Source organism: Coenobita brevimanus, chromosome 80 (genome assembly GCF_032717465.1).
Source record: "Coenobita brevimanus isolate Jiangsu-jjx chromosome 80, ASM3271746v2, whole genome shotgun sequence".
Taxonomy (NCBI): Eukaryota; Metazoa; Arthropoda; class Malacostraca; order Decapoda; family Coenobitidae; genus Coenobita; species Coenobita brevimanus.
The window spans coordinates 16,626,045-16,652,395 of NC_137033.1; the positions used below are offsets into that span (position 1 = coordinate 16,626,045).

Consider the following 26,351-nt stretch of genomic DNA (forward strand, 5'->3'; position numbering starts at 1 on the left):
GTACATGGAAAGTAAAGGATTGAAGACGTAAACAATGACGTAAAGAAATAAAATATGTAAAAAAGTAGTGACTGAAAGAAATAAACATAATCGAAAAAAAAAATATATATGGTAAAGTGACAAAGACGAAACGAGAAATACAGTTTTGATAAATATTGGCGTGAAAACTTAAAAAAAAAAAAATGTACAGTGAACAAAAGAAAAAGGAGACGTTACCAAACTGAGTAGAGAAGAAGAAGGAGAAGAAGAGGAAGAAGAAGAGGAAGGAGAAGACGAAGGGCAGATTTATGACACGAGGAGGGAGATTTGCATATTCTCTCCCTTCTCTCCTTTCTCTCCTCCCTCCATCCCTCCGCTCCTAACCGTGGCTGCGAAATATGATGTTATGACCAAAGGTATGTCCTAAAGTTGTTTATGGTGTGGCAGACAGGGTGGGTGTGGTGGTGGTGGTGGTGAAGGGGTTGAGTGGTGGTGGTGTGGCAGTGATGGAGAGTGATGTGTTGTGGTGGTTGTGATGGAGGGTTGATGTGTGTGGGTGTGGTGGTGGTGGTGGAGGGAGTGACTGGTGGTGGTGTGGAGGTGATGGTGCAGAGGGTGACATGTACTGATGGTTGTGATGGAGGGTTGATGTGTGTGGGTGTGGTGGTGATTGTGGTGGAAGGGATGACTGGTGGTGTTGTGGTGGTGATGGAGAGTGATGTGTGATGGTGGTTGTGATGGAGGGCTGACGTGTGTGAGTGTGGTGATGGAGGGAGTGGCGGGTGGTGATATGGTGGTGATGGTGGAGAGAGTGACGTGCGATCGTGGTAGTGATGATGGACGTGTGTGTGTGTGTGTGTGTGTGTGCAAGGAAATAACGTCATATATTTTTAAACCTGGGATCGCGAAGGGGACAAAAACAAACCTCCATTTTTTGACATCACTACTAAAACACATGACAGAGACTGAAAGAAATTCGACTTTCTATACTTGGCTGCTATTTGATTCACCTAAATAGGAACAGAACCCAACCATTTCCTCTCCTCTTGTGTGTTTTAAAATTTGCCTTCATATCTTTAGAACCTGCCTACTCCTTCGCGTACTCGGTTTTGGTAATATGGTTGTAAGTATGGGCTGTTGCAGTTAATAGTGTTGTGGACAGTTTTCAATTTTCTTGCAAGAGGATATCGTAAACATAGGACCGTATCTGAAGTGGTTTGGGATATTTCGAAATACCTCTTCCTTACCGATTTATTCCACCCTTTGCACCATAGTATTCTTTTGTATACCGGTATCAGTCATGAAAATTGTGCCAATATTAAATGATGTAATCAGCATATGAGAGGATGTGAAGATATATTATGCAAAAATAAATCGCATGGGAAGAGGTGCAACGAAGCCTCCTGTGTCACGTAGAACACGACCCTCCATCTTTTCTTTCTTTTACGTATTTCCAGTACTGTATTTTTTAAAAAAAAAGTGTGATTTGGTGATTGTCCGAATTTCCTTATTGGTAGGCAAAAAAAAAAAAAATGGCATATAATAATCTTGAATATCGTCAAATATTAATGTTTTCGCGACTCCTCTTGGTATCTACACAGCTTACAACCCAAGAACACTGATTTTGTAGCACTGGTTGTCAGGGATACCATATGTCCGCTTTTCCCAGACATGTCCTACTTTTTGGTTCTTTTAAATCCGTCCACGAGAAATTTTTGAATATTTAAAATTGTCCTGGATTTTTCTTGTTTTGCATTTCATCAGAATTTTCCATGCGAAATTGGTACTACTGTGGTACATAATCAGGAATATTTTAAATCTTGGGTGAAAGCGTGAGATTTGCATGTTTGTTCAGTTTAGCTTGTTGTAATTTCTTATGAGGTCACCTTTCCGCCATGAACCGGTACTATACACTCCCTTAACTCTCGAGTAAAATTTGAAGAATCAAACCAGTGACTGATCCTATAACACTTCCCGACACTTAACAAAGACAGTATGTAATGCACGACATAAAACACATTAATACTATCAAAATAAAATGATTTTTTTTTGCTTCTACCCTCATTCCCATTTCATTGTGGAGCACCTTTTTTTTGGGGGGGGGGGAGGGGGGATGATCAGATATCGTAGCCATACTGCTGGTTGAAAAATACAGAAACTGTCGATCGGGCGTCATCACTGGAGGGGACAAAAAATAGGACAAAGTAAAGGAAAATGTTCGGAGATAATAACAGCTGAGAGGGCGAGAAGGCGGGGACAGCAGGGACCAATCAGAACCCAGCCTGAGTGCCGCCCCTGCCATTACCGCTCGCTTATTGGCCGCCGAAGAGGGAGGCTGAAGACACGAGCGCGGGGCTATTTTGTTTATCTTTTCTTTTCACGGGGTTATTTTATTTTTCTTTATTTTTTTTTTTTTTTAGGGAAGACTAGATAACAGGGTTGTTGTTTTTTTGTTTTCTCCAGGGTTAATTTTAAAGGCTATTAGGGATTATGCAGCTCGAGTAATTAGAGTATATTTAGAAGCGTTTCATGTGGTGACGTCGCTTCCCCCCAGGCTGGGATCTAGTATGGGGAGAGATTAGGGTGGTATTTGGTGACGCATTCTCTCTCTCTCTCTCTCTCTCTCTGGGTAAGCTTCTACATAAAACGAGGGAATGAAATGTGGCAGTCGGAGAGCGTAGAGTTTAAGGCGTCACTACGTCCCCTTCCTCTCTCTCTCTCTCTCTCTCTCTCTCTCTCTCTCTGTCGGTAAGCCTCTTCTACATAAAACGAGGGAATGAAATGTGGCAGTCGGAGAGCGTAGAGTTTAAGGCATCACTACGTCCCCCTCTCTCTCTCTCTCTCTCTCACACACACACACACACACACACACACACACACACACACACACACACACACACACACACACACACACACACAACACCTAACATTGTTCAAAATGGCCAAAGTTGTGCCATTCTGAACACTCCTGCTGCACTCCCTTCTCTGTAGGTAGGCAGGTAGGTAAGCAGGGAGTAAGGGAGGTACTGTAGGCAGGTAGGAAGGGAGGTACTGTAGGTAGGTAAATGTAGTGGAGTGGAGTATAGCAAAAATGTGTGGGGACAGAATGGTGTGAAGCGGTTTGGAGTGGAGTGGAGAGAAGTGTGCGAAGTATATGGAGTGGAGTGTGTGGAGGCAATATCGAGTGGAGTGGAGTGGAGTGGAGTGGGGTGGAATGAAGTAGAGTGTGTGGAATGTGTGGAGTATATGGAGTGGGGTGAAGTGAATGGCATGTGTGGCGCAGAGCTGGGTGGAGTGGATTGAGGCGTAGAGTAGTGGAGTGTATGAAGTGAGGTGTTCTGTAGTGGAGTGTAGTCGGTGTGGGGTGGATTGGGGTGGGGTGGAAGTGGGGGACGTAATCCGGTTGAAGTGCTTTTTAAATGAAGGTGTCTAGCGGCGGAAATGAAGTCTCTGCCACCTTTCTTACCGCTCCTCTCTCTTCACCTTAATTCTACTTCATACTCACCTGGATTTTCATTTTACCTTTTCTTCACACCTGCATTTTCTTTTCACCTTCCTCTCTACTCCTCATTTTTCTTTTTTTATTCATGCTTTTCTGTTTTTTTCTACTTCATACTCACCTCGATTTTTTTTTTACCTTTTCAGCTTACCTGTCTTTTCTTTTCACCTTCCTCTCTACCCTTTATTTTTTTCCTTTATTTATCCCTTTCTGCTTTTTCTTTTTTAATTTCTCCTTTCTTACGACTCCTCTCTCTCTGCGATATTACACCAACTTACGCTACTTCATACACACCTGGAATACTTTACCTTTTCTGCACACCTGCCTTTTCTTTTCACTTTCCTTTCAGTTGTCTTCACTTTTTCTTAACACATGCTTTTCTGTTTTATTTTTATTTTTTTATGACTCCTCTCACCTGGATCTTTTTCTTCCTTTTCTGAACACCTGTCTTTTCTTTTCACCTTCCTCTCTACTCTCGTCACTTTATTCATACGTGCCTTTCTGCCTTTTTCATTTTTTCTTTTACTTTTCCGTCCTTATGGGCCCTGTCTCTCCATGATACTTCATCAACGTAAGGCTACTTTACACGTGTCTAATCTCTCTCTCTCTCTCTCTCTCTCTCTCTCTCTCTCTCCAAATTTACCTTTATCTTTACACTTTCCTGTCTATTTTTTACACGTGCTTTGCTAATTTGTTACACCCGAGCTCGCGGGGTGAGAGCTGGTGTAATGTAATAAGTAGATATGACCTGTTTAAGATGACCCCGCCGTTTGACCCGACCTTTGACCTCCTGTTACCAAAAGCAACAAGTACACTCTTTGCCTGACTTTCAACCTATCTACGATTTTATTTTATTATTATTATTATTATTATTATTATTATTATTATTATTATTATTATTATATTGTATTACATTAGCAAACACACACACGGGTTGAAATTTAACTTTGCCCTGTGGCTTCGACTACTGACTGAGTGCTCATAAATTCGAATCACTTCATTCTTGCCTTACCCTCAACCCTTCCTATAAGCGTGATCTGAACTGGATAAAAAACTAAGTTGAAATTGCTAGGTCAGCATTTCTCTCTCTCTCTCTCTCTCTCTCTCTCTCTTGTTTATGACCTCATCTCCTTATTGGTCTTCCTCTGCGTTTCCCCTCCTCCTCCTCTCTCTCGACACTGCCTTCCTTCCAGTCTCACCCTTTCCATTCTCCACACGTTCCTTTCTTACGAGTCCATTCTTTCCATGATATTGTAACCACCTATACGGGCACGTTCTACACACCTGACTTTCCTACACACGTGCCCTTCTCTCTCTTTCTCACACACACACACACACACACACACACACACACACACACACACACACACACACACACACACACACACACACACACACACACACACACACACACGGATTCGGTGACTCGTTTGCGGGAATGAGAATCGGAGAAGGCTGAGGTGAGATGAGGTTAGGTGATGTAAGGTGGGGTGAAGCGAGGTAAGGTGAGGTGGAACGAGGTGAGTTGAGATGAAGTGAGGTGAAGTAAGGTGAGATGAGGTGAGGTGAGATGGTATGAAGTGAGGTGATGTGAAGTGAGATCAGGTGAGGTGAGGTAAGTTAAGGTGAAATGAGATGAGGAGAGATCAGGTGAGGTAAAGAAACCAGTGATGTGCGAAATCTTATGTAGAAATCCCGTCGACTTTTACTTTCCCTCATATCCTCCAGTCTCTCTCTCTCTCTCTCTCTCTCTCTCTCTCTCTCTCTCTCTCTCTCTCTCTCTCTCTCTCTCTCTCACAAACTTTTCAATCTCCCGTTTTTTCTCTCGTCCCCTTCCACTCTCTCACATGCTCCAACTCTCCAGTCTCTCTCTCCCTCTCTCTCTCTCTCTCTCTCTCTCTCTCTCTCTCTCATAACGCCGGAACGAGAGTAAGAAATAAAGAGCTTTGTTTTTAGTGGAATTTAAAGCTGCTCTACCAGGGTCGGTGGGAAGGCAAAAAGTGGATGTTAATAAAGTTAATTAAATAGTTGGTTTTTAAAGGGAGGAGGTTGAGAGAGAGAGAGAGAGAGAGAGAGAGAGAGAGAGAGAGAGAGAGAGAGAGAGAGAGAGAGAGAGTTTCATATTTACTTAGTGCGGTATATTATTTCATGTTATTCCTGAGTATCTTTATTACATCTCTCTCTCTCTCTCTCTCTTTCTCTCTCTCTCTCTCTCACTGTACACACACACACACACACACACACACACACACACACACACACACACACACACACACACACACACACACACACACACCGCGAGATTCCAAAACAGACCTAAATGCATAGAAACCCAGAGGAAAATTTCACAACAAATAGAAATGCACTGAATTGGAATGTTAGTTGGAAAGGTACCAGTAGTTTGATTGGTTCAGGGGGTGGCTGGATTTGATGGGGAGGGGGAGAGAGGAGGGGAGGGGAAACGGAAGGGGTAGAGGCAGGGGGACGAGGAGGAAGAAGGAGGAAGGAGTAGGAGGGGATGAGGAGAGGAAGGGGGGAAAGGGGAGAAGGAGAAGTAGGGGAGAGGGAGAGTGAAGTGGAGGAGGGAAGGGGAAGAGGGTGGGAGGGAAGGAGGGGATGTGGGGAAGGGGAAATGAGGAGGGGAGATGTAAGAGAAAAATAGTGAGGAGAGTTTTGTGGAGGGAAGAGGGGAGAAGAGTGGGGAAGAAAAAAGGAGGTAAGGTTTGGTGAGGGGAAGGGGTGAAGGAGGACGAGGAGAATAAGAGGAAGAAAATGATGATGATGATGATGATGAGAAGGAGGAGAAGAGGAAAGAGAGAAGATGAGAAGAACAGAATAGACAGAAAGCCAAAAATGAGAGGGAACATGAGAAGAGCTGCAGAGGAAGGGAGAGGAGATGGGAAGGAGAGGAAAAGGAAGGGAAAGAGAGGGAAAGATGATAGAAAGAGGAAGAGGGAGGGAAGGAGGAGAATAAGAAGAGGAGGGAAGAAATAGAGGTATAGATGCGGAAGGAGGAGAAAAGAATAGAGGCAAGAAAAACACTGAGATTTAGAGAATGGAGAAAAATGAAAAGAAATGGAGGTTTGGAGGAGGAAAGAGGAAAAAATAATAGAGAGAAGTAGAGCTCTAGAGGAGGAAAGCGGAAAAAAAATAGAGAAGAATAAAGTTTTTGAGGAGGAAATAGGAAGAGAAAAAAGGAAGGAAGAAATAAAGCCTTGTAGGAGGAAACCTAAAAAAAAAATATAGAGCTTTATAAGTGGAAAGATAAAAAAAAAATAGACAAATATATATACAGTAGAGCTTTATAAGTGGAAAGATAAAAAGATAGACAGACATATAGAGCTTTAGAGGAGCAAAGAGGGGAAAAAGTAGTAGAGCTTCGAGGGGAAAATGGAGATGAGAGGTCGATGGAATGGTAAATATATTCATCATTTTCCTGTCTAACTTTCTTCATTCATATTTTTCCCTTTTAGTCGGGTATGTTGAAAAAAAAAAAAAAGAAGGAGGATGTGAGGATGGTGGGGGTGTGGGGGTGAGGGAGGGGGAGGGAGTGAGAGGAGGAGGGGAGGTGAAGGTAGGAGGGGTGAGAGAGGGGGAGGGGGAGGGGAATTGGGAGAGGGAAAATGGGATTAGTGTGGGAGTAAGGAGGAAGGAAATAAGGGAAGGGGGATAAGAAGAGGGGATGGTGAGGGAAGGGAAGCGAGGGAAGGAGGAGGTGAGAAGGGGTGAGAGGAGGAGGAGAACAGGGGGAAGGGAAGAGGGATAGAGTGAGGGAGAAGAGTGAGGGGAGAGGAAGAATGTGAAGAAGGGAATGAGAGTGACTGGTGAGGGGGAAGGGGGAAGTGTGAATGGGGGAGAGTCAAGAGGAAGGAGAGAGGTGAGGGGGCAAGGAAGGGTAAACTGGGGAGAGGAGGTGAGGGTGAGGGTGGGGGAAGGGGAGAAGGGTGAGGGAAGTGTAGGGGTGGGGGAGAGAACAGGAGATGAGGTGTGAGGGAAGGAGGGAAGGGGAGGAGTGGTGAGGGTGAGGGGGTAAGGAAAGGGTGAGGGGTAAGGGAGGAAGGGGAGAAGGAGGGGGAGAGAAGTGAGGGAGGAGCAAAGGGTGATGGGCGAATGAGAGGAGAGAGAGAGAGTGGAGGTATGTGAGAGAAAATGCCATAAGTTCAGTAAGACGGGAGGAATGTGGAGAGAGAGAGAGAGAGAGAGAGAGAGAGAGAGAGAGAGAGAGAGAGAGAGAGAGTAACGGGAAAAAATACGGTGCATCGTACCAAACTGAAGATGAACCCCCCCCCCTCTCTCTCTCTCTCTCTCTCATTAATCCCTCTTCGTTAGGCTAATCTGAACTTTGCCAACAGTTGTAAGGGTGAAGGATTTATACGGTAATTATCTTCCTCCCTCTCTCACCCCTCTCACCCCCTCACCCCCCTCACCCCCTCACCCCTCTCATCTCCCTCACCCTCCTCACCCCTCGCTCTCTCTTTTTTCGGAGCCTGGTGGTCTAGTGGTTAAGGCGCCCCGATCTGAGTGACGGACTGGAGTAGGTTCGATTCCCGAGAGGCTCTTGGATAATTCTTCCCTCCTCTCTCTCTCTCCTCAGCGCCATCTTGAGATACACACGCATTAAAGCAGCTCCGCATATCCAAGTGTTTCAACCACAAGCTTGAGTGAAGATAGGTGTCAAAGTGAATCAGATAAGTGTATAAGAGTCGTAGACATATTTCCCCCGTGTAAAGTATTTAAATAGATTTCATGTAAATGTTTTAGAGCGGGTTAAAGGTGTAAAGCGTTCGCGTGTTCCTTTGTTTACATATACCGCCACCCTCCACTTCGTATTCCTGCCCTTTCCCGCCGTTATTTCTGGTCTCAGACATATTATAGTTTATTTTCCCGCAGATCAAGGTCAGTTAGAACGATATCTAACAAACAGATTATCTTTTCTCACTAGTACAGTAAATGGTGTAGTGAACCGAAAGTGTATTTACCAACCGGCTCTTTGTTTTTGTCCCCACTATCATCCTTGTACGTCTTACTTTAAAGTCTAACGTAACAAATACTAACTAAGTTGCTTGCTAGTTTAGTGCAAGTGAATAGCATTGTCTTCTGTATAGAGTAACAACTGTGTGATTGATGTTACACCAGTGAAATAGTTTTTGCACTACAAACCGTTGTCCACTGAGTGAAGCTAGGTGTTTATTTTGATTTCTCCCCAACATTCCATTGTTATTTTCTTTTTCCTTTTTCTCCCAGTGAATCAGTTTATGGTGTACTTCCACAATACATGGTAAGCTAGATCATACCATAGCAAGTAGATTTTCTTTACATTTTACACAGTTCATGGTAAGTTAGGTTGTACCATAGGAAGCAGATTCTACTCTTTTTACACTGGTAAAAGAATTCATGTAGGTTGGCTTGTGCTACAGCAGGTGGATTTTCTATTCTTTTTATACTGTTAAAGGAAGATAGTATACAAAAAGTAAGTGAATCTCCCTAGAAATTCAATTTTTCATTTATAGAGTAAATTGTCCATTTTTAACAATATCCCTTAACCAGTTGTATATTATTTTTATTTTCAGTTGTTCACTGAGAGAAGCTAGGTTTTTATTTTGATTTTTTCCCCAACATTCCATTGTTATTTTTTTTTTTTTTTTGTTTTTCCCTTTTCTCCAGTAAATCAGTGTATGGTGTATTTCCACAATTCATGGTAAGCTAGATCATACCCTAGCAAGTAGATTCCCTTTTCATTTTACACAGTTCATGTTAAGGTAGGTTGTACCATAGCAAGCAGATTTTCTGTTCCTTTTACACTGGTAAAAGAATCCATGTAGGTTGGATTGTGCCATAGCAGGTAGATTTTCTATTCTTTTATACTGGTAAAGGAAGATAATATATAAAAAGTAAGTGAACCTCCCTAGAAATTCAATATTTCACATATAGAGTAAATTGACCATTTGTAACAACATCCATTAACCAGTTGTATACTATTTTTATTTGTGTGGGATTGTGGAAATATTGCTGCAAAATGCCATCTACCCTAAAGGCCTGCCAGGAGTGTACTGGTCGCTTTGCGGCTCAGTATTTTTCAAATTACTTTTCGACGCCTGTGTGCAAACTATGCATCTTGAGAAAAGATCTAGAAAATGGTTTAGCTGAATCGCAGAGAAATTACAGGGAACTCAAGGCAGAGTTTGAGACACTGAAAGAGTTTGTAGGGGCAAATGTAGGAGTCAGCAACAGCACTCGAGAAGGAAGAAGCGTACAAACTGAGCTCGTACAAGCCCCCGCCCATCAGGCAGTCGCAAATAATGGTGTACCAGTATCTTCCTCACCCAGCGATTCAGTACGTTCCTCGCCAAGCGAAGTCCCCTTTACTATGGTAAGAAATGGCGCAAAACCCGGAAAGATTCGAGGAAGCATCTTCCCATAACTACGTATAATCGCTACCAGATCCTTGCCGAGCGGTAAATGAGACAGAAGAAACAAGGCTTATTGGGGACTCTATTGTACGCAGTCAGCTGGAGGAATTTTGTGGACGTGCCCCCATCAGCAGAAAGAGGTACTGTTTTCCAGGAGGTGGACTAAGTGATATCACAGAAGCCTGCGATGAGGTCACAAAAGACGCAAATGATCAAACTCTATACGTTATCCATGTTGGAACAAATGATCTGAAGCGCAGTAGATCAGAGGAATTGCTAGCAAAGTATCATGAAATGATCAAACGATTCAAAACTAAGTCCACTAATGTGATAATATCTGGTATACTCCCAAGGATCAAGGCAGAAAATAGTTTCTATGATAAGGCCTTCAGCACAAATAACCGGCTCAAATCTCTCTGCACGCAAGAGGGAGTTGACTTTGTCAATCTGTGGGACCAGTTTTATGAGCAACATACTCTATTCCAGAAAGATGGTCTCCATTTGAACTCAGTAGGAGCGGCACGGCTAGGTAGACTTCTACACAATAAAGTTGCCCTCTTCAGATCAAAAAACGCGGCACGTCCAGGAACAGTAACCTTAACATAAATACCCACAAAGTCAGATCACCAACTGTTCGGAACGGAATTAGAGTCTGCTATGCTAACGCACGTAGTCTACGTAACAAGTTTGAGGATTTAGAATCTCTAATTTACCTAGAAAATTATGACATCATTGGCATCACAGAGTCCTGGATTAACACATCTGACCGTGACTTTCTAGCGGAATACTCACTAACAGGGTACAATATTTTCAGCTGTGAGCGACCACATCGAGCTGGTGGCGGTGTTTTACTATATGTGAAAACTAGTCTCCATCCCCTTGTGCTATCCAAACCCAGTATTACCAACATAGATGCCAGTTATGTTCAGCTAAGTATTAATTCACACAAAATAAATATATGTCTCATCTATCGTCCGCCAGCACAGTCAACTGAGACAGATGAAAACTTTATGATCAAATTGCGGAAATTTGTTGTCAAGAGGATAGCGTAATTTTTGGAGACTTTAATCTACCGGTAACAAAGTGGGGTGAACCACTGACGGCACACTCAGGACAAGAGCTTTATACGAATCTTCAGGAAAGTGCCCTTTCCCAACACGTAGAATACCCAACGAGAGGAAACAATATCCTAGACATCATCTTGACTACAAATGATAACCTAGTCAACAACGTTGAAATAGGACCTGAGTTTAGTTCCAGTGATCATCGAACTATACAGTTTAATATTACTACTGAAAAAGTAAAAGAAACGGAGAGCAAAGAAAAGGTCCCAGATTATCGTAGAGCTAATTTCAACAGGCTCAGAGCGCTACTTGCAACTGCAGATTGGAATCAAATGTCTGAAACCGATGACATAAACCAAGCATGGGAAATATTCACCGAAAAATTTAATGAAGTGGTAAAGTCATGTGTGCCACTACGTAACAGACGTCCAGCTGGAAATAGTAAACCAAAGTGGTGGTCCAGTGAAATAAAAAGTAACTTAATAGCCAAAAAACAGGCATACCATAAATATAAAGCTACACAAAATAATGATGATAAATTACAATACGATAATCTACGCCGCACATAGAAAAGACTTATTAAACAAAGCAAAAGAGCACTGGAGATCCACATTGCTAATACGTGCAAATCAAATCCTAAAGAATTTTACAGTTACATTAGAAAGAAAAAGGTTATGACTACATCAATAGGTCCTCTAGAAACAAACAATGGCAGACACACTGAAAATGAGGTCGAAATGGCAAACATTCTTAACGATTACTTTGCGTCTGTTTTTACAGTAGAAAACACCACCAGAAACCTACTGTTACCCACAAACCAAGCAAATAGCACAGTCCTTAGTAACTATGCTATCCATAATAATGATATCCTTTCAGCCATAAATAGTACGGACATAAACAAAACCCCTGGCCCCGATAAAATATCACCGAGAATTCTCAAAGAAGCAAAACATGAGTTACTGCTGCCACTCTGTCTTATTCAATAAATCATTAAGTACTGGGAAAGTTCCATGCGAATGGAAACTAGCAAATGTAACACCAATTTTCAAAAAAGGAAATGAGTCGCACCCAGGAAATTACAGACCAATCAGCTTAACATCAGTAGTGTGCAAGTTAATGGAAAAAATCATAAGAGATAAAATAGTTAATTATCTAGAAGAAAATAATATAATTAAAGACTCGCAACATGGATTCAGACATCGTCGTTCATGCTTAACTAACCTACTGGACTTCTTCCATGATGTTTACAAATCATACGATGACTCAAGAGCAGTAGATATAATTTACCTCGACTTTCAGAAAGCATTTGACACTGTCCCTCACAAGCGTCTCATGAGAAAAATAGAAGCACATGGAATAAAAGGAAAGACGCTAAAATGGTTACAAGACTGGCTGTCAGACCGAAAACAGCGAGTTGTGATAAACGGAAAGGAATCCAAATGGCGTAATGTGATCAGCGGCGTGCCCCAAGGCTCAGTACTTGGACCGATACTTTTTATTATCTATATAAATGACATTGATGAGGGTCTAAATTGTAAAGTATCCAAATTTGCAGATGATACTAAAATAACCAGTAAAGTCACTTCAGAATTACAGTGGCAGCAGTTACAAAATGACCTTAATACTTTAGCAAGCTGGGCAGAAAAATGGCAAATGAAATTCAACACAGAAAAATGTAAAGTACTTCATATTGGAAGTAACAATGTCCATGCAAATTACAAAATGAACAATATTCAGTTATCAAGTACAGACAGTGAAAAGGATCTTGGTGTGATAATATCAAATGACCTAAAACCAAGCAAGCAGTGTACCGATGCGGTAAAAATTGCAAACAAGCTAGTGGGTTTTATTGGAAGAACTTTCGAGTTTAAATCGGAAAAAGTCATACTTGCCTTGTACAACTCGCTAGTGCGCCCCCATCTTGAGTATTGTGTGCAATTCTGGTCTCCGTACTACAGAAAGGACATTGAAAAATTAGAGAAAATTCAGCGAAGAATCACAAAAATGGTACCACGACTTAGAAACAAACCATATGAGGAACGCCTTGAAGAACTTAAATTATTTAGCCTAACGAAGCGCAGGTTAAGAGGGGACCTTATTGAAGTTTTCAAAATCATGAAGGGATATGACAATTTAGACATGAATAAATATTTTGATATAGACCGGTCGAGTCAAACCAGAAGTAATGGCTGCAAAATCATGGGAAAACGATTCCAATCCCACGAAGCAAAATACTTCTTCTTTAACAGAGTTGTAAATATCTGGAACAGATTACCCTCAGATACCGTGAACAGTATCTCAATTGAGACATTCAAAAACAAATTAGACAAGTATTTGCACGAAAATCCTCAGTTGACTCTTTTTCTGTCCGAATAACTTGCTTTTATAGCTACGGTACATGGAAGTTCATGCCCCCTTAGTCTACAAGACACCCCGTAAACAATGTACCCGTACATAGTGTTGCGTCACGATATTATACATTTTCAATTTATTCGGTGCAAACAAAGCAATATAAGCACAGATTAGGATCTGCACAGATAACCCTGAGTTAACGGTCACTACTCTTACTTTCGACCTGTGATGGGCTGTGGATCACTGAGGGTCCCTGTTAGTCAAGTGACCACCATCGGGATTTTTTTAATGTACCAGGGGTCACTGCTTCAGGATGAAACTTGTGTACTGTCCCACATGGGAGAGTTCCTTGTCTCAGTGGAGTGAAACGGAGCTATTGCCTGATTGACTGCTGCCTACCTAAAAAGCGCCAGGGAAGGTTGCCGCACCACCCTCAAACATCCACTCTGTGCATTGCACATCCACACTGCACTGTGCAGTCCCCTTTTATCTAAGACACCCGTCCTATATACTTTTCAGTCTCCCCAGCGCAAAGAAAGCAATATAAGCACAGATTAGGAGCTGCACAGATAACCCTGAGTTAACGGTCACTACTCTTACTTTCGACCTGTGATGGGCTGTGGATCACTGAGGGTCCCTGTTAGTCAAGTGACCACCATCGGGATTTTTTTAATGTACCAGGGGTCACTGCTTCAGGATGAAACTTGTGTACTTGTCCCACATGGGAGAGTTCCTTGTCTCAGTGGAGCAAACGGAGCTAGGGCCTGATTGACTGCTGCCTACCTTAAAAGCGCCAGGCAAGGCTGCTGCACCACCCTAAACATCCACACTGTGCAGTGTGTAGCTTCCACGTTATGTCCACAGACTTCCCATTAACTCAATGTGACTGGTTTATAATGTCATGCGGTAACTATTATTTTATTTGTTTACTTTCTCTTTCAGGTTACTCTATCGGGTAGCTTATAGATAAAGTATTATAGAATGTGACTTTTCCTTTCCAGTGTTTCCTATAAAATTTCCATGTCAGTTTTTCCATGCTGCATGGTGGTTTTTCTCACTTTTTCCTGGAGTGTTTGGTGGTGGGGGGAGCCTTCTTGCTTTCCTATCCTTATCCTTCAACATGTAGAGTTAGATCTTGTAGTCATAGTTTTCTCTAACAAGCAGCCTCGAAAGGACCATAAGGTCTGTTGCTGTTTGCTTTCCTGTGTAATCCTGTGTAATCCGTGCGCTGGTATACAGAATTAATGATGTCACTGAGGTGGGTGTAAGCGTGTGTGTGTGTGTGTGTGTGTGTGTGTGTGTGTGTGTGTGCGCGCAAGATGTTGGCACAGGGTTAACAAGCAGCTCTGCCAACACTGAATAACCAAGCCACCTATCTGATTCAAACTTCACACGGAATTTTCTGCCTTTCAAGATGGCGATGTTGGTGTGGTGGAGCCAGGGTTCCGAAGAGGGGGAAGAGGGGAGGAGGAAGAGGAAAGGGAAGGGAAGAGAAGGGGAAGAGGAAAGGGAAGGGAAGAGAAGGGGAAGAGGAAAGGGAAGGGAAGAGAAGGGGAAGAGGAAAGGGAAGGGAAGAGAAGGGGAAGAGGAAAGGAAAGGGAAGAGAAGGGAAAAAGAAGAAGAAAGGGAAGATAGAAGAGAAAAGGGAAGGAAAGGGGAAAAGGAAGAGGAAAGGGAAGGAAAAGGAGGGGGAAGAGGAAAGGAAAGGAAGGGGAAGAGGAATGGGAAGGTAAGGTAAAAGAAAGAGGAAAGGGAAGGGAAGGGAGGGGGAAGAGGGAAGGAAAAGGAAAGGGAAGAGGAAAGTGAGGGAAGGGAAACGGAAGAGGAAAGTGAAGGGAAGAGGAAAGGAAGAGGGGAGCAGAGAAGTGAGAGAGGCGATGGAAGCGGAAGAAGGGAGTGAAAAGAGAGAGGATGGGGAGGGAAGTGAGAAGTAAAGGGGATGGAGGAGGGAAAAAGAAGCTGAGAGGAGGAGGACAGTGAGGAAAGAAAAATATGAATGGAAAGGGAGGAGATAGGAGTGGGAAAGGTGATGGAGGGAGGAGGGACGGAAGAGAAGTGGGAAAGGAGGTGAAGGGGGAAGAAGGAAGTGGAAAGGGGAAGGAAGGGGAAGGATGCAAAGTAGGAAAGAAGGTGAAGGGAAAAGGATGTGGGAAAGGAGAGGAAGGGAAGGGAAGTAAGAAAGAGAGTGGAGGAGGGAAAAGAAGTGAAAACAAATGGAAGGGGAGGAAAAGCAAGGAAGAGGGTGTAGGAGGATGAAGAGGAAGGGGATAGGGACGTAGAGGTGTAACTCCACTAACCCCCAACACCTCCCTTGCCATTGAACTCCCGTCTATCTACCCCTTCAGCCCAATGACGTATTTTGTAGTATATTCCTTTTACCAACAGACGATTTTGTTCAGCTGAAGGTGGGATTTTTCGATTTCGAGGGGATAGACCAAGCCCTCATTAACCCCTCCACTGCGAGAGTCCTTCCTTGAGCTAAATGAAAAAAATCGTCTGAAAGTAACATGGATGTAAGTAAAAGCAGGTCATCGGAGTGAAGGTGTTTAATGTTTACGTGTTTATCTTCGAAACCTTGGCAACAACAAAACAAAAACATATAATGCAAGTTAATAGTAATTTTTTTTTTTTTTTGTGCAGAATAAATCGCTAAGGAAGAGGTGCTAGGGAATGCAGGCCTTGGAGACTCAAACCTACACGAGACCCAATTCCTTCACCACCACCCACTGTGTCTCCATTATCGGCAACACCATTTACCATCTCTCTTTGGTGTGAGGGGATGGTGTGGTGGTGAGGCGGTGTGGTAGTGTGATGGTGTGGTGGTGGTGTAGTGGGAGTGAGGGTGTGGTGAAATGGTATGAAGCTGTGCTGGTGGTGATGCTGGTATACTGGTAGTCTGGGTGAGAGTGTAGTGGTGGTGTGGTGTTGGTGGTGTGGTGGGGATGGTGTTGATGGTATGGTGGTGTGTGGTGTTATGGTGTGGTGGGGTGGTATTGATCGTATGGTGGTGTGTGATGTTGGTGGTGTGGTGGGGATGGTATTGATGGTACGGTGGTGTGTGGTGTTATGGTGTGGTGGGGTGGTATTGATCGTATGGTGGTGTGTGGTGTTGGTGGTGTGGTGGGGTGGTATTGATGGTATGGTGGTGTGTGATGTTGGTGGTGTGGTGGGGTGGTATTGATGGTATGGTGGTGTGTGATGTTGGTGGTGTGGTGGGGGTGATATTGATGGTATGGTGGTGTGTGATGTTGGTGGTGTGGTGGGGGTGGTATTGATGGTATGGTGGTGTGTGATGTTGGTGGTGTGGTGGGGGTGGTATTGATGGTATGGTGGTGTGTGATGTTGGTGGTGTGGTGGGGTGGTATTGATGGTATGGTGGTGTGTGATGTTGGTGGTGTGGTGGGGGTGGTATTGATGGTATGGTGGTGTGTGATGTTGGTGGTGTGGTGGGGGTGGTATTGATGGTATGGTGGTTGTGTGTTGGTGGTGGTGGTGAGGCAGATATAAGTGCCAGGAGAGGGACTGATGAAGATGTGATATCAGTTTTAATCATAATTATTGAATGAATTTGCCCCATGTATAAGAAATAAGTCAGCCAGGAGACAAAGGCGGTCCGGTCGGTAAAGTGCTCTTCTCTCAGCCCTCCTTTTACGATATTTTCCCCGACGTAACTTAGATATCTTTTTTATTTTTATTTTTTTTATAGGAAGAACTAGACAGAGGGAAGATTTTACACCAATTTCCTTGATGTTCCTGCAGAAAATAATTATAATCTGCCTTAATTTTCATCTCATAACTAAGTTTTATTTATGAAGTTAGGAGACAGAGGAACATGCGACAGCCTCCTCGTCTCTCCTGCAAATAAAAACCTGAGTTACGACATGGAATCGAAGTGCGCTTGTGTCAGGTCCAGAATTCACCCACATTCAAGGACGGGGATGTAAGAGGATTCAGTAGTATGTCCTCTCATGTGTTGTCAAAAATTCGCATCCTGTCTATATTCCCTCCTTGATAGACAGGGCGTTCAGTGTTTGTCCTGCATCATTTATTCATTTCCTACTCCCACTGTCACACCCCCACGCCCACACCAGCAGATTGAGCCGTCCCGACAACACGTTGGGACTGAGTTTCTAGTGTGGCGCTATATTCAGACCACTCTGTATAGACTTTCATTGCACTCTAACAGAACTTCCACAGATATTCTCTCCCTCTGATCTTCCACACTTATCCCCATGCGTTAAGGCTTGGGTGGAGGAGGGTCACTTCCCCAGTAACAGAAGGTGGTATTCCTGGGACCTACGTGTATGGTAGAGTTGGCCTCTCGTGTAAGGCGCGTGCAATCTAGGCAATACAATAACAGGAGAGGATACGACCCTGATAACCAGGCAGAACTACTACTACTACTGCTGCTACTACTGCTACCACTACTACTACTATTACTACTACTACTATGACTCTACTACTATTACTACTACTACTATGACTCTACTACTATAACTACTACTATTAGTAATGATAATAATTGTAATAATAATCTGGTAGCAGGAATAATAAAGAAAAAAGCAGACTGAAGGGATTATTGATCTGGCTACCCTTCATGAGATGGAAGAATCGACGGAGGAATTAGACCGCGGGAGGGGAGAGAGGGAAGGGGGAGGGAGAAAGGAAAGGGAGGGAGGGAGGGAGGAGGGATACAGACATGGGCAAAAATTCGCTGACAGTTCTCTATCAGTATTGTCTCCTGCCTTCCACATTTCTCCTTCCTCCCTCAGACGACAGAGAGAAACCTTCCTCCTCATACTGTTTTGTTGTGTGCCTCATAATATTTCCCATAATACTTCCTTCCATATTTCCCAGTGCCTCGTATTTCCTTCCATATTTCTCAGTGCCTAAAATTTCCTTCCATATTTCCCAGTGCCTCGTATTTCCTTCCATATTTCTCAGTGCCTAATATTTCCTTCCATATTTCTCAGTGCCTAATATTTCCTTCCATATTTCTCAGTGCCTAATATTTCCTTCCATATTTCTCAGTGCCTAATATTTCCTTCCATATTTCTCAGTGCCTAATATTTCCTTCCATATTTCTCAGTGCCTAATATTTCCTTCCATATTTCTCAGTGCCTAATATTTCCTTCCATATTTCTCAGTGCCTAATATTTCCTTCCATATTTCTCAGTGCCTCATATTTCCCTCCATATTTCTCAGTGCCTAATATTTCCCTCCATATTTCTCATTCCTTCCCAAACGACAGACAGTAACCTTCCTCCTGATACTCTCGTCCTGTGTGCGTCATATTGGCATCAGCTAAAAATAGTTCCTGTATCACCCTCCTTCGTCACAGCCTCTAGGGCAGTGTCGACGAAAATGTACTCATGGACATTTCCTCTGGGTTTTGCTTTTAGAGGCAGGTGTCAAGTTCGAGTAATTTCTCTACTATCCAGAAACTTGTTCAGTATTTTTTTTTTTAGGTACCTAGAGTCTAAAAATTTTCCCCTATAAAGAGATCCAATCAGCCAAAAAAAAAAAAAAAAAAATCCTACCCATTACTCGAAATATGAAGCTTACCTGTAAATATAAAACTGTGGAGGTGGAGGTTCAGTCAGGTGCAAAAATTATTCAACGAACGAACCTGCAAATATAGAAGATTAAATTATAGTGTTTTACTTTTTATGCACCGTATGGACGAGTGTGGGTGAGGATGTGGGTTTGGATGTGGGTGTGGGTAAGGATGTGGGTGTGGGTAAGAGTGTGGGTGTGGGTGTGGATATGTGGTGATGGGTATTAACACTCTCAGCCGCCTCTCCACACTCCCAGGTGAATAAAAACATACACCAGAGAAGAGTCGAGTGTGAGAGGGTTAACCTAGGGACGGAATCAATAAGAGTATACCAGCCAAGCAGATGGGACTCTCCTACGCCCCCCTCCCCTTTCCCCCCCCTCCTCCTCCCCTCCCCTCCCCCACCCCCTCATTTCCCTCCATCTTTTTCCCTTACCTCATCCTCCTTCTCCTCTCTCCCTCTTCTCTATTCTCTACTCCACCTCCTCATCATCCTTGCCCCCTTCCCTTTCTTCCTCCTCTCTTCTTCCCCCTGCCCCTCTCTCTCTCTCCTCTCCTCTTCCCTATTTTGTGCCTCCCTCCTCTCTCTCCCCTTTCCCTATTTTCTACCCTCTCCTTCTCACCCTTTCCCCCTTCCCTCTCTTTCCCCCTCTCTTCTTCCCACAACCCCTCCCTCTCTCCTCTCCTCTCATCTTCCCTACTATCTACTTTCTCCTTTCTCCCTCTACCTCCCCCTTCTACCTCCTTCCCTTCCTACCACCATTCCTCCCTCCCTCCCCCCATCCTCCCTTCCCCCCTACTCTCTCCTCCCCCTCATCCCCTCCCTCACTACCAACACCTGCTGCCTCCCTCATCATCCAACACTCCTGGCTCACATTTGGGATAGTTTGGGACATTTGGGGATATTCTGAAATAGTCTGGGATAATTTGGGACATTTTTGGGTATTTAGGATTTTCTAGGATATACTGAGATATTCTGGGGAAATTTTGGGATATTCTGGGAAATTTTGGGATATTATGAGACTTTTGGGGGAAAATTTTGGGGAAATTTTGGGATTTTCTGGGATATTACGAGACTTTTTGGGAAATTTTTGAGAAATTTTGGGATATTCTGGTATATTATGGGACTTTTTTTTTTTTTATATGTCTTGGGGGGAAATTTTGGGATATTCTGGGATATTTGGGGTATTATAAGACTTGGGCCATTTTGGGATATTCTGGGATATTATAAGACTTTTGGGACATTTGTAGGACATTTTGGGATATTCTGGGATATTTCTCCTACCTCTTGTTCTCGTCTCTTTCCCAGCCTCTCTTCCTTCTCTTCCCAGCCTCTCGCCCTTCCCCTCCCAATCTCTCTTCCCTGTCCTTCCAGCATCTCTCTCTCTCTCTCTCTCTCTCTCTCCCTCCCTCCCTCCATCCCTCCCTACCCTCCCTCTTCTCCTCCTTCCTCCCTACCCTCCTTCTTCTCCTCCTTCCCTCCCTACCCTCGTTCTTCTCCTCCTTCCTCCCTACCCTCCTTCTTCTCCTCCTTCCCTCCCTACCCTCGTTCTTCTCCTCCTTCCTCCCTACCCTCCTTCTTCTCCTCCTTCCCTCCCTACCCTCGTTCTTCTCCTCCTTCCTCCCTACCCTCCTTCTTCTCCTCCTTCCCTCCCTACCCTCGTTCTTTTCCTCCTTCCTCCCTCACGTCTTCTTCTCCTCCTTTTTCCTTACCCTCCTTCTCCTCTTTCCTCCCTACTCTTCTGCTCTTCTTTCCTTCCCTTCCCTCCTCTCTCCCTCCATCCCTCCCTACCCTCCTTCTTCTCCTCCTTCCTCCCTACCCTCCTGCTCCTCTTTCCCTCACTTCCGTCCTCCCTCTCTCTCCTTCTTTATCCTCTTGCTCCTCTTACCTTCCTCCCTTCCCTCCTTCTTCCCGTCCTTCCGACCTACTCTCCTGTTCCTCTTTCCCTCACTTCTGTCCTTTCTCTCTCTCTCCTTCCCTATCCTCGTGCTTCTCCTCCTTCCTCCCTACCCTTCTGCCCCTCCCCCCTCCTCCCTCACGCCTTTGTTCCTGACCTCTTAAAAATTACAGGGATATTTCTCGCCTGGACGAATCTTTTGTTACCCACTTAAAAAAAAAGAAAAAAGAAAAAACAAGAAAAAAAAAAAACGCCCCCCCCCGTGCTCGCATATATTTTTTTTTTTTCGTTTTCCAGCCAATGCCAGACGATTTTCCTCAGCTGGGAGTGAGTCATAGGAGTCTGTCTGTCTCTGTCTGTCTGTCTGTCTCTGTCCACCGATAATACTTCCCTTAGCGTGTTTTTTTTTTTAGTATTTTATTGTACTTAAGGAAGCTCCCTAACACCTCTTCCCTAGCGATTTATTTTTCTGGGGGATATGGGTGGTTGATATCCTTTTGTGTGTTATCAGCGCAGAGTGTGGCGATATAGGAAGGATTTTTGTAACGCGGAGGACAGTAAGATGTAATAAGCAAAATAAATCGCTTAGGGAAAGGTGTTAGGGATCCTCCTTAACCTACGAGTATACGGACCAAAGAGTGAGTCATAGGAGCCTGAGTGTAAATATTTTCACCATTATCCCTGCCATAGTCGCGTATTCTCTCTCTCTCTCTCTCTCTCTCTCTCTCTCTCTCTCTCTCTCATTTCCTTGTCGTAACTTTATTTTTTTTTTTAATCTCACTGGAAAAACACGAGATGTAGATGATGATGATGATGATGATGATGCAGAGACTGACGATGATGATGATGTTGATGATGATGATGATGATGATGATGATGCAGAGACTGACGATGATGATGATGTTGATGATGATGATGACGATAATGAAGATGATGAATAAACTGATGATGATGATGATGACGATGATGATGACGATAATGATGATGAATAAACTGATGATGATGATGATGATAATGATGATGAATGCACTGATGATGATGATGATGATGATGATGATGATGATGATGATAATGAAGATGATGAATGCACTGATGATGATGATGATGATGATGATGATGAATGCACTGATGATGATGATGATGATGATGATGATGATAATGATGATGATGAATGCACTGATGATGATGATGATGATGATGATGGTCCAATATTTCCCCTTTTCCGGTCCAGCGCAGTGTCCCCCTCCACTGCGCAGGTCTCAATTAGCGCGTCCTTGATAACTAGCGATGAAATCTTAACATCGAGGCCAATTAACCGAGCGCCAAAAATAGGTAATGGCCGCGAGAGAGAGAGAGAGAGAGAGAGAGAGAGAGTGAAGTGGTGGTCGGCAGGGAGAAAAGGAATGAGAGGGAAGGTTTTAAGGGAGAGAGAGAGAGAGAGAGAGAGAGAGAGAGAGAGAGAAATGGTGGTCGGAGGGAGAAAAGGAATGAGAGACGAAAAGATTTAAGGGAGAGGAGGAAGGGAGAGAGAGAGAGAGTGAATGGAGGAAGTGAGGTGGGATGAGAAAAGAATGTGATAGGGAGCGGAGGGAGAGAAAGTGGTACAGGTGTTGGAGGGGAGAGAGGGGAGGGAGGTGTTCGTGTGTGAGGGAAAAGGGGAGAAATGAGAGAGAGAGAGAGAGAGAGAGAGAGAGAGAGAGAGAGAGAGAGAGAGGGGGGGGCGGATGGGTCTGGGGAAGAAGGGTGAGGAGGGAAGTGGGTGGGGGAGGAAGGGAGTAGGGGTGAAGTGGAGAGAGAATAGAGAGAGACGGAGGGGTGGGGTGGGGTGAGGTGGAGTGGGGAGAGGAGAGAGAGGGAGGAGGAAGGGAGTGGGGTGGAGTGGGGAGAGGGGAGAGAGAGAGAGACGGAAGTGGAGGGAGAGGGGTGACACTGTGGGTTTGGGAGTGGGTGAGTGGAAAGGTGAAGGTGCTATGCCTTGTCTTCATTAAGGTGACATACGTGAAGAAGAACACACCTGAGGAAGGACACGCAGACGGAAGGACACGCAGACGGAAGGACACGCAGACGGAAGGACAACAGATAACACACGCAGACGGAAGGACACACAGACGGAAGGGCACACCGGAGGAAGGACACGCAGACGGAAGGACACACAGACGGAAGGACACACAGACGGAAGGACACACCGGAGGAAGGACACGCAGAAGGAAGGACACGCAGACTGAAGGACACACAGACGGAAGGACACGCAGAAGGAAGGACACGCAGACTGAAGGACACACAGACGGAAGGACACATAGAAGGAAGGACACAAAGACGGAAGGACACGCAGACGGAACGACACGCAGACGGAAGGACACACCGGAGGGAGGACACGCAGACGGAAGGACACAAAGACGGAAAGACACAAAGACGGAAAGACACGCAGACGGAAGGACACACAGATAACACAGGCAGACGGCAGGACACACAGATAACACACGCACACGGAAGGACACGCAAGTTACACACGCATACGGAAGGACACGCAAGTTACACACGCACACGGAAGGACACACGTACCAGGACACTCAAACAGTGCTCACCCAGGGAAGGACAGGGAAGGAAGGACACAGGCAGGGCAAGACAGGAAGGACACTTAGATCAGAACACAGCAAGGGGGGAAGACATCAGTGGAAGGACAGGTACAGAAGGACATACTGTAGGGGAAGGACACACGAGGATCAAGACATCATTAGGGAAGGACATACCGACAAGACGCACAAAGGCAGGACACGAAAGGAAGGACACACTACCATGACACATACAGAGAAGGACAGGAAAGGAAGGACATACCAACAGGACATATAAGAGAAGGACACAGATGGACAGATACACTACCAGGACACACTCTGGGAAGGACAAGTGAGACCAGGACGCATTAGGGAAGGACACACGGAGAGACACATGGAAAGAGGAAGGACACGCTGGGCAAGACACATTTTCAGGACAATGGGTAAGCTCCCTCCTGCGTCAAGCTGTGTATCATTATTATTATTATTATTATTATTATTATTATTATTGTTATTATTATTATTATTATTATTATTATTATTATTATTATTATTATCTTCATCATCATCATCATCATCATCATCATCATCATCATTATCATTATTATTATTATCATCATCAAGATTTCACCTTCACTCACACGGCAACCAAACGCCTCAGAAGCAAACTAAAAACAGTACTGATCCTTTAAATCCCTTGACGACTTTAATTGTGTTGGTTTTTCTACTTCCAGACGATTTTAATCCACTTAGGAAGGGCCTCTGTTAGCAAAGGTTTGGGTGAAGACCATACCTAAGCCCTCTAGTTCGAAAAATCCCTCCAAGTCTTTATAAAATCGTCTGGAGGCAGCGAGAATGAATCGAAAATCTGGTAACAATGTCGCGAGATACCAGGCTTCGTTTCTGTACGTCTGTTATAATTTGTACGCCAGTCCGTCCAGAAACAGAGACATGAGACCTTGAAATGAAAACTGGTAACGAGAATAACACTGACACAAAGAAGAAGCGGAAAAAAAAAAAAACACGTGTCCTTCGCATTACAGAAACAGACGTCAATGTAGCCAACAAAAACTGATAGGAACGAGAACACTCATACCGAGAAGAGGCGGAAAAAAATGGAATCTGTCCTTCGAGTTACGTGAATAGACGTCACTGTAGCGGTCTGAATGGGGATTAATAAGCATAAGACCCCCATATTGCCACCCCTCTGCCTATATCTCAATGTAGATGCCTGGTAATGATGATATTCAAAGCCCGCCATTACCGTATAGACGCGGCCATATGTTTACCCTGTGTATAGATTTAGGGGCAAGTGTGTACATACGGCCGTGTTTAGACTGAGGTGTATCATGTTTACGTCCACCGCTACACTTCCTCCTGTTTATTCACACCGGCACACTCACCCTTTAGCTGGTAGGGGCTGTTGAGGGCGTGTAAATAGATGAATAAATGATAGTGTGTGAATAAGAGAGTGCTATTTGGGGAAGAAGAAAAAAGATGAAGTTTGTGTGTAAGAGAGTGAAAATAAGGAAGAATGTAGGCGTTTCTGCAGATGGATGAGTAGCTAGGGAGTGTGAAAAGGAAATTTGAAAAAGGGAGGGTGAATAAGGGAGAATATCGCTAGGTCGTGTGAGTGAGGGAGTGTGAATGGGAGGTAAGGTAACTAGGAGAGAAAGGAAATGTCAGTAGAGAAAATACATAGGGTTCAGAGGACTAAAGGAAGAATGACTGAGTGTGGGAGTGTGAAAAAGGGAGAAAATGAGGGATAGTGTGGGTGAGGGAGTGTGAATAGGGAGGGAAACGAGAGATAATGTGGGGTGAGGGAGTGTGAATAGGGGAGAAAATGATGAAGATTTTGGGTGTAGGGGTGTGAATAGGGGAGAAAACGGGGTGTTGGGGTGTGACTAGAGGATACATTTATAAAGTTCAATAAGCTAATGATTTAAGGTGTGGGCTGGGGAAGTGTGAATAGAGACAAGCTGGATATCCCCCAAGAGACTAATAATTGAGGCTAAGGGAGTGTAGTTTGGTTAATAAATGGATATGTGATGTGATAAGGGAAGAAAGATAATATAAATGGTTCTTTAGACGCCTGGGTGACATTATGAAAAGGACGTGTGTGTGTGTGTGTGTGTGTGTGTGTGTGTGTGTTTGTGTTTTTGTGTGTGTGTGTGTGTGTGTGTGTGTTTGTGTTTTGTGTGTGTGTGTGTGTGTGTGTGTGTGTGTGTGTGTGTGAAAATTGGTAGAGGGAAGATAAACACAGGAAAAAAATACGTATATAGTCTTAAAAATTAGATGACAGAGATTGTGGTTACGAGAAGCGTTATCGATGAGAAAAAACGAGATTGAGGAAGTTAGAGAGAGAGAGAGAGAGAAAGGGTGAAAAATAGATTCAAAGACACTACTTACAGATAAAAGGAAAAAAAATAGATAAGAGCGGCCTTGATGACGAGAGAAAAGATATTTAGACAAAGCAAGAGTCGGTACCCGATAAGAATGAGATAAAGGCTGATATATGAAGAAAAATGTGACGTAGCGGGCGTTACTGATGAAGTAGTAGTAGTAGCAGTAGTAGTAGTTCTGTAGTAGTATTATAGTAGTAGTAGTAGTAGTAGTAGTAGTAGTATCTGTATCAGTATTATTATTAGTAGTGTTAGTACTAGTCGTAGTAATAATAGTAGTAATAGTAGTAGAAGTAGTAGTTAATGGTAGTAGTAGTAGCAGTAGGTCCATCTAAAGCGTGAACCCAGGGAACTGCAGGCTGAAATCACCTCTCTTCTGCAGTCCACCATCCACCTTTCTGGGGACAGGGAGGGAGATGAGGGAGGTTTGTATAGCCAGAGGAGTCGCTCGGTTATATAGGTGCCACCACGTGAAGGCCTCCCTCTGAAGCACCTATTTAATCATGAGGGGAATAATGAAGTCTGTCTTTAACAACATTTATTTTTTTTTTAATGGAAGATGAACAGAGTAAGGAAAAACAAATGAAATGAAAAAATCCATACACTAGATTGCAGGTGTCTTGTCTTCTGTTCACCTT

General features: G+C 43.9%; 1 protein-coding gene across 1 annotated transcript in view; it reads left to right on the forward strand.

The window, feature by feature from the left end:
* The first annotated feature begins 272 nt into the window (after positions 1–272).
* LOC145409280 (uncharacterized) overlaps positions 273–26,351 on the forward strand; it is an 84,154-nt gene continuing 58,075 nt past the window's right edge. Inside the window, exon 1 of the mRNA XM_080279759.1 lies at positions 273–395. Coding sequence (XP_080135885.1) covers positions 386–395 — 10 coding nt within the window. The 5' untranslated portion in view covers positions 273–385. The remainder of the gene's footprint in view (positions 396–26,351) is intronic.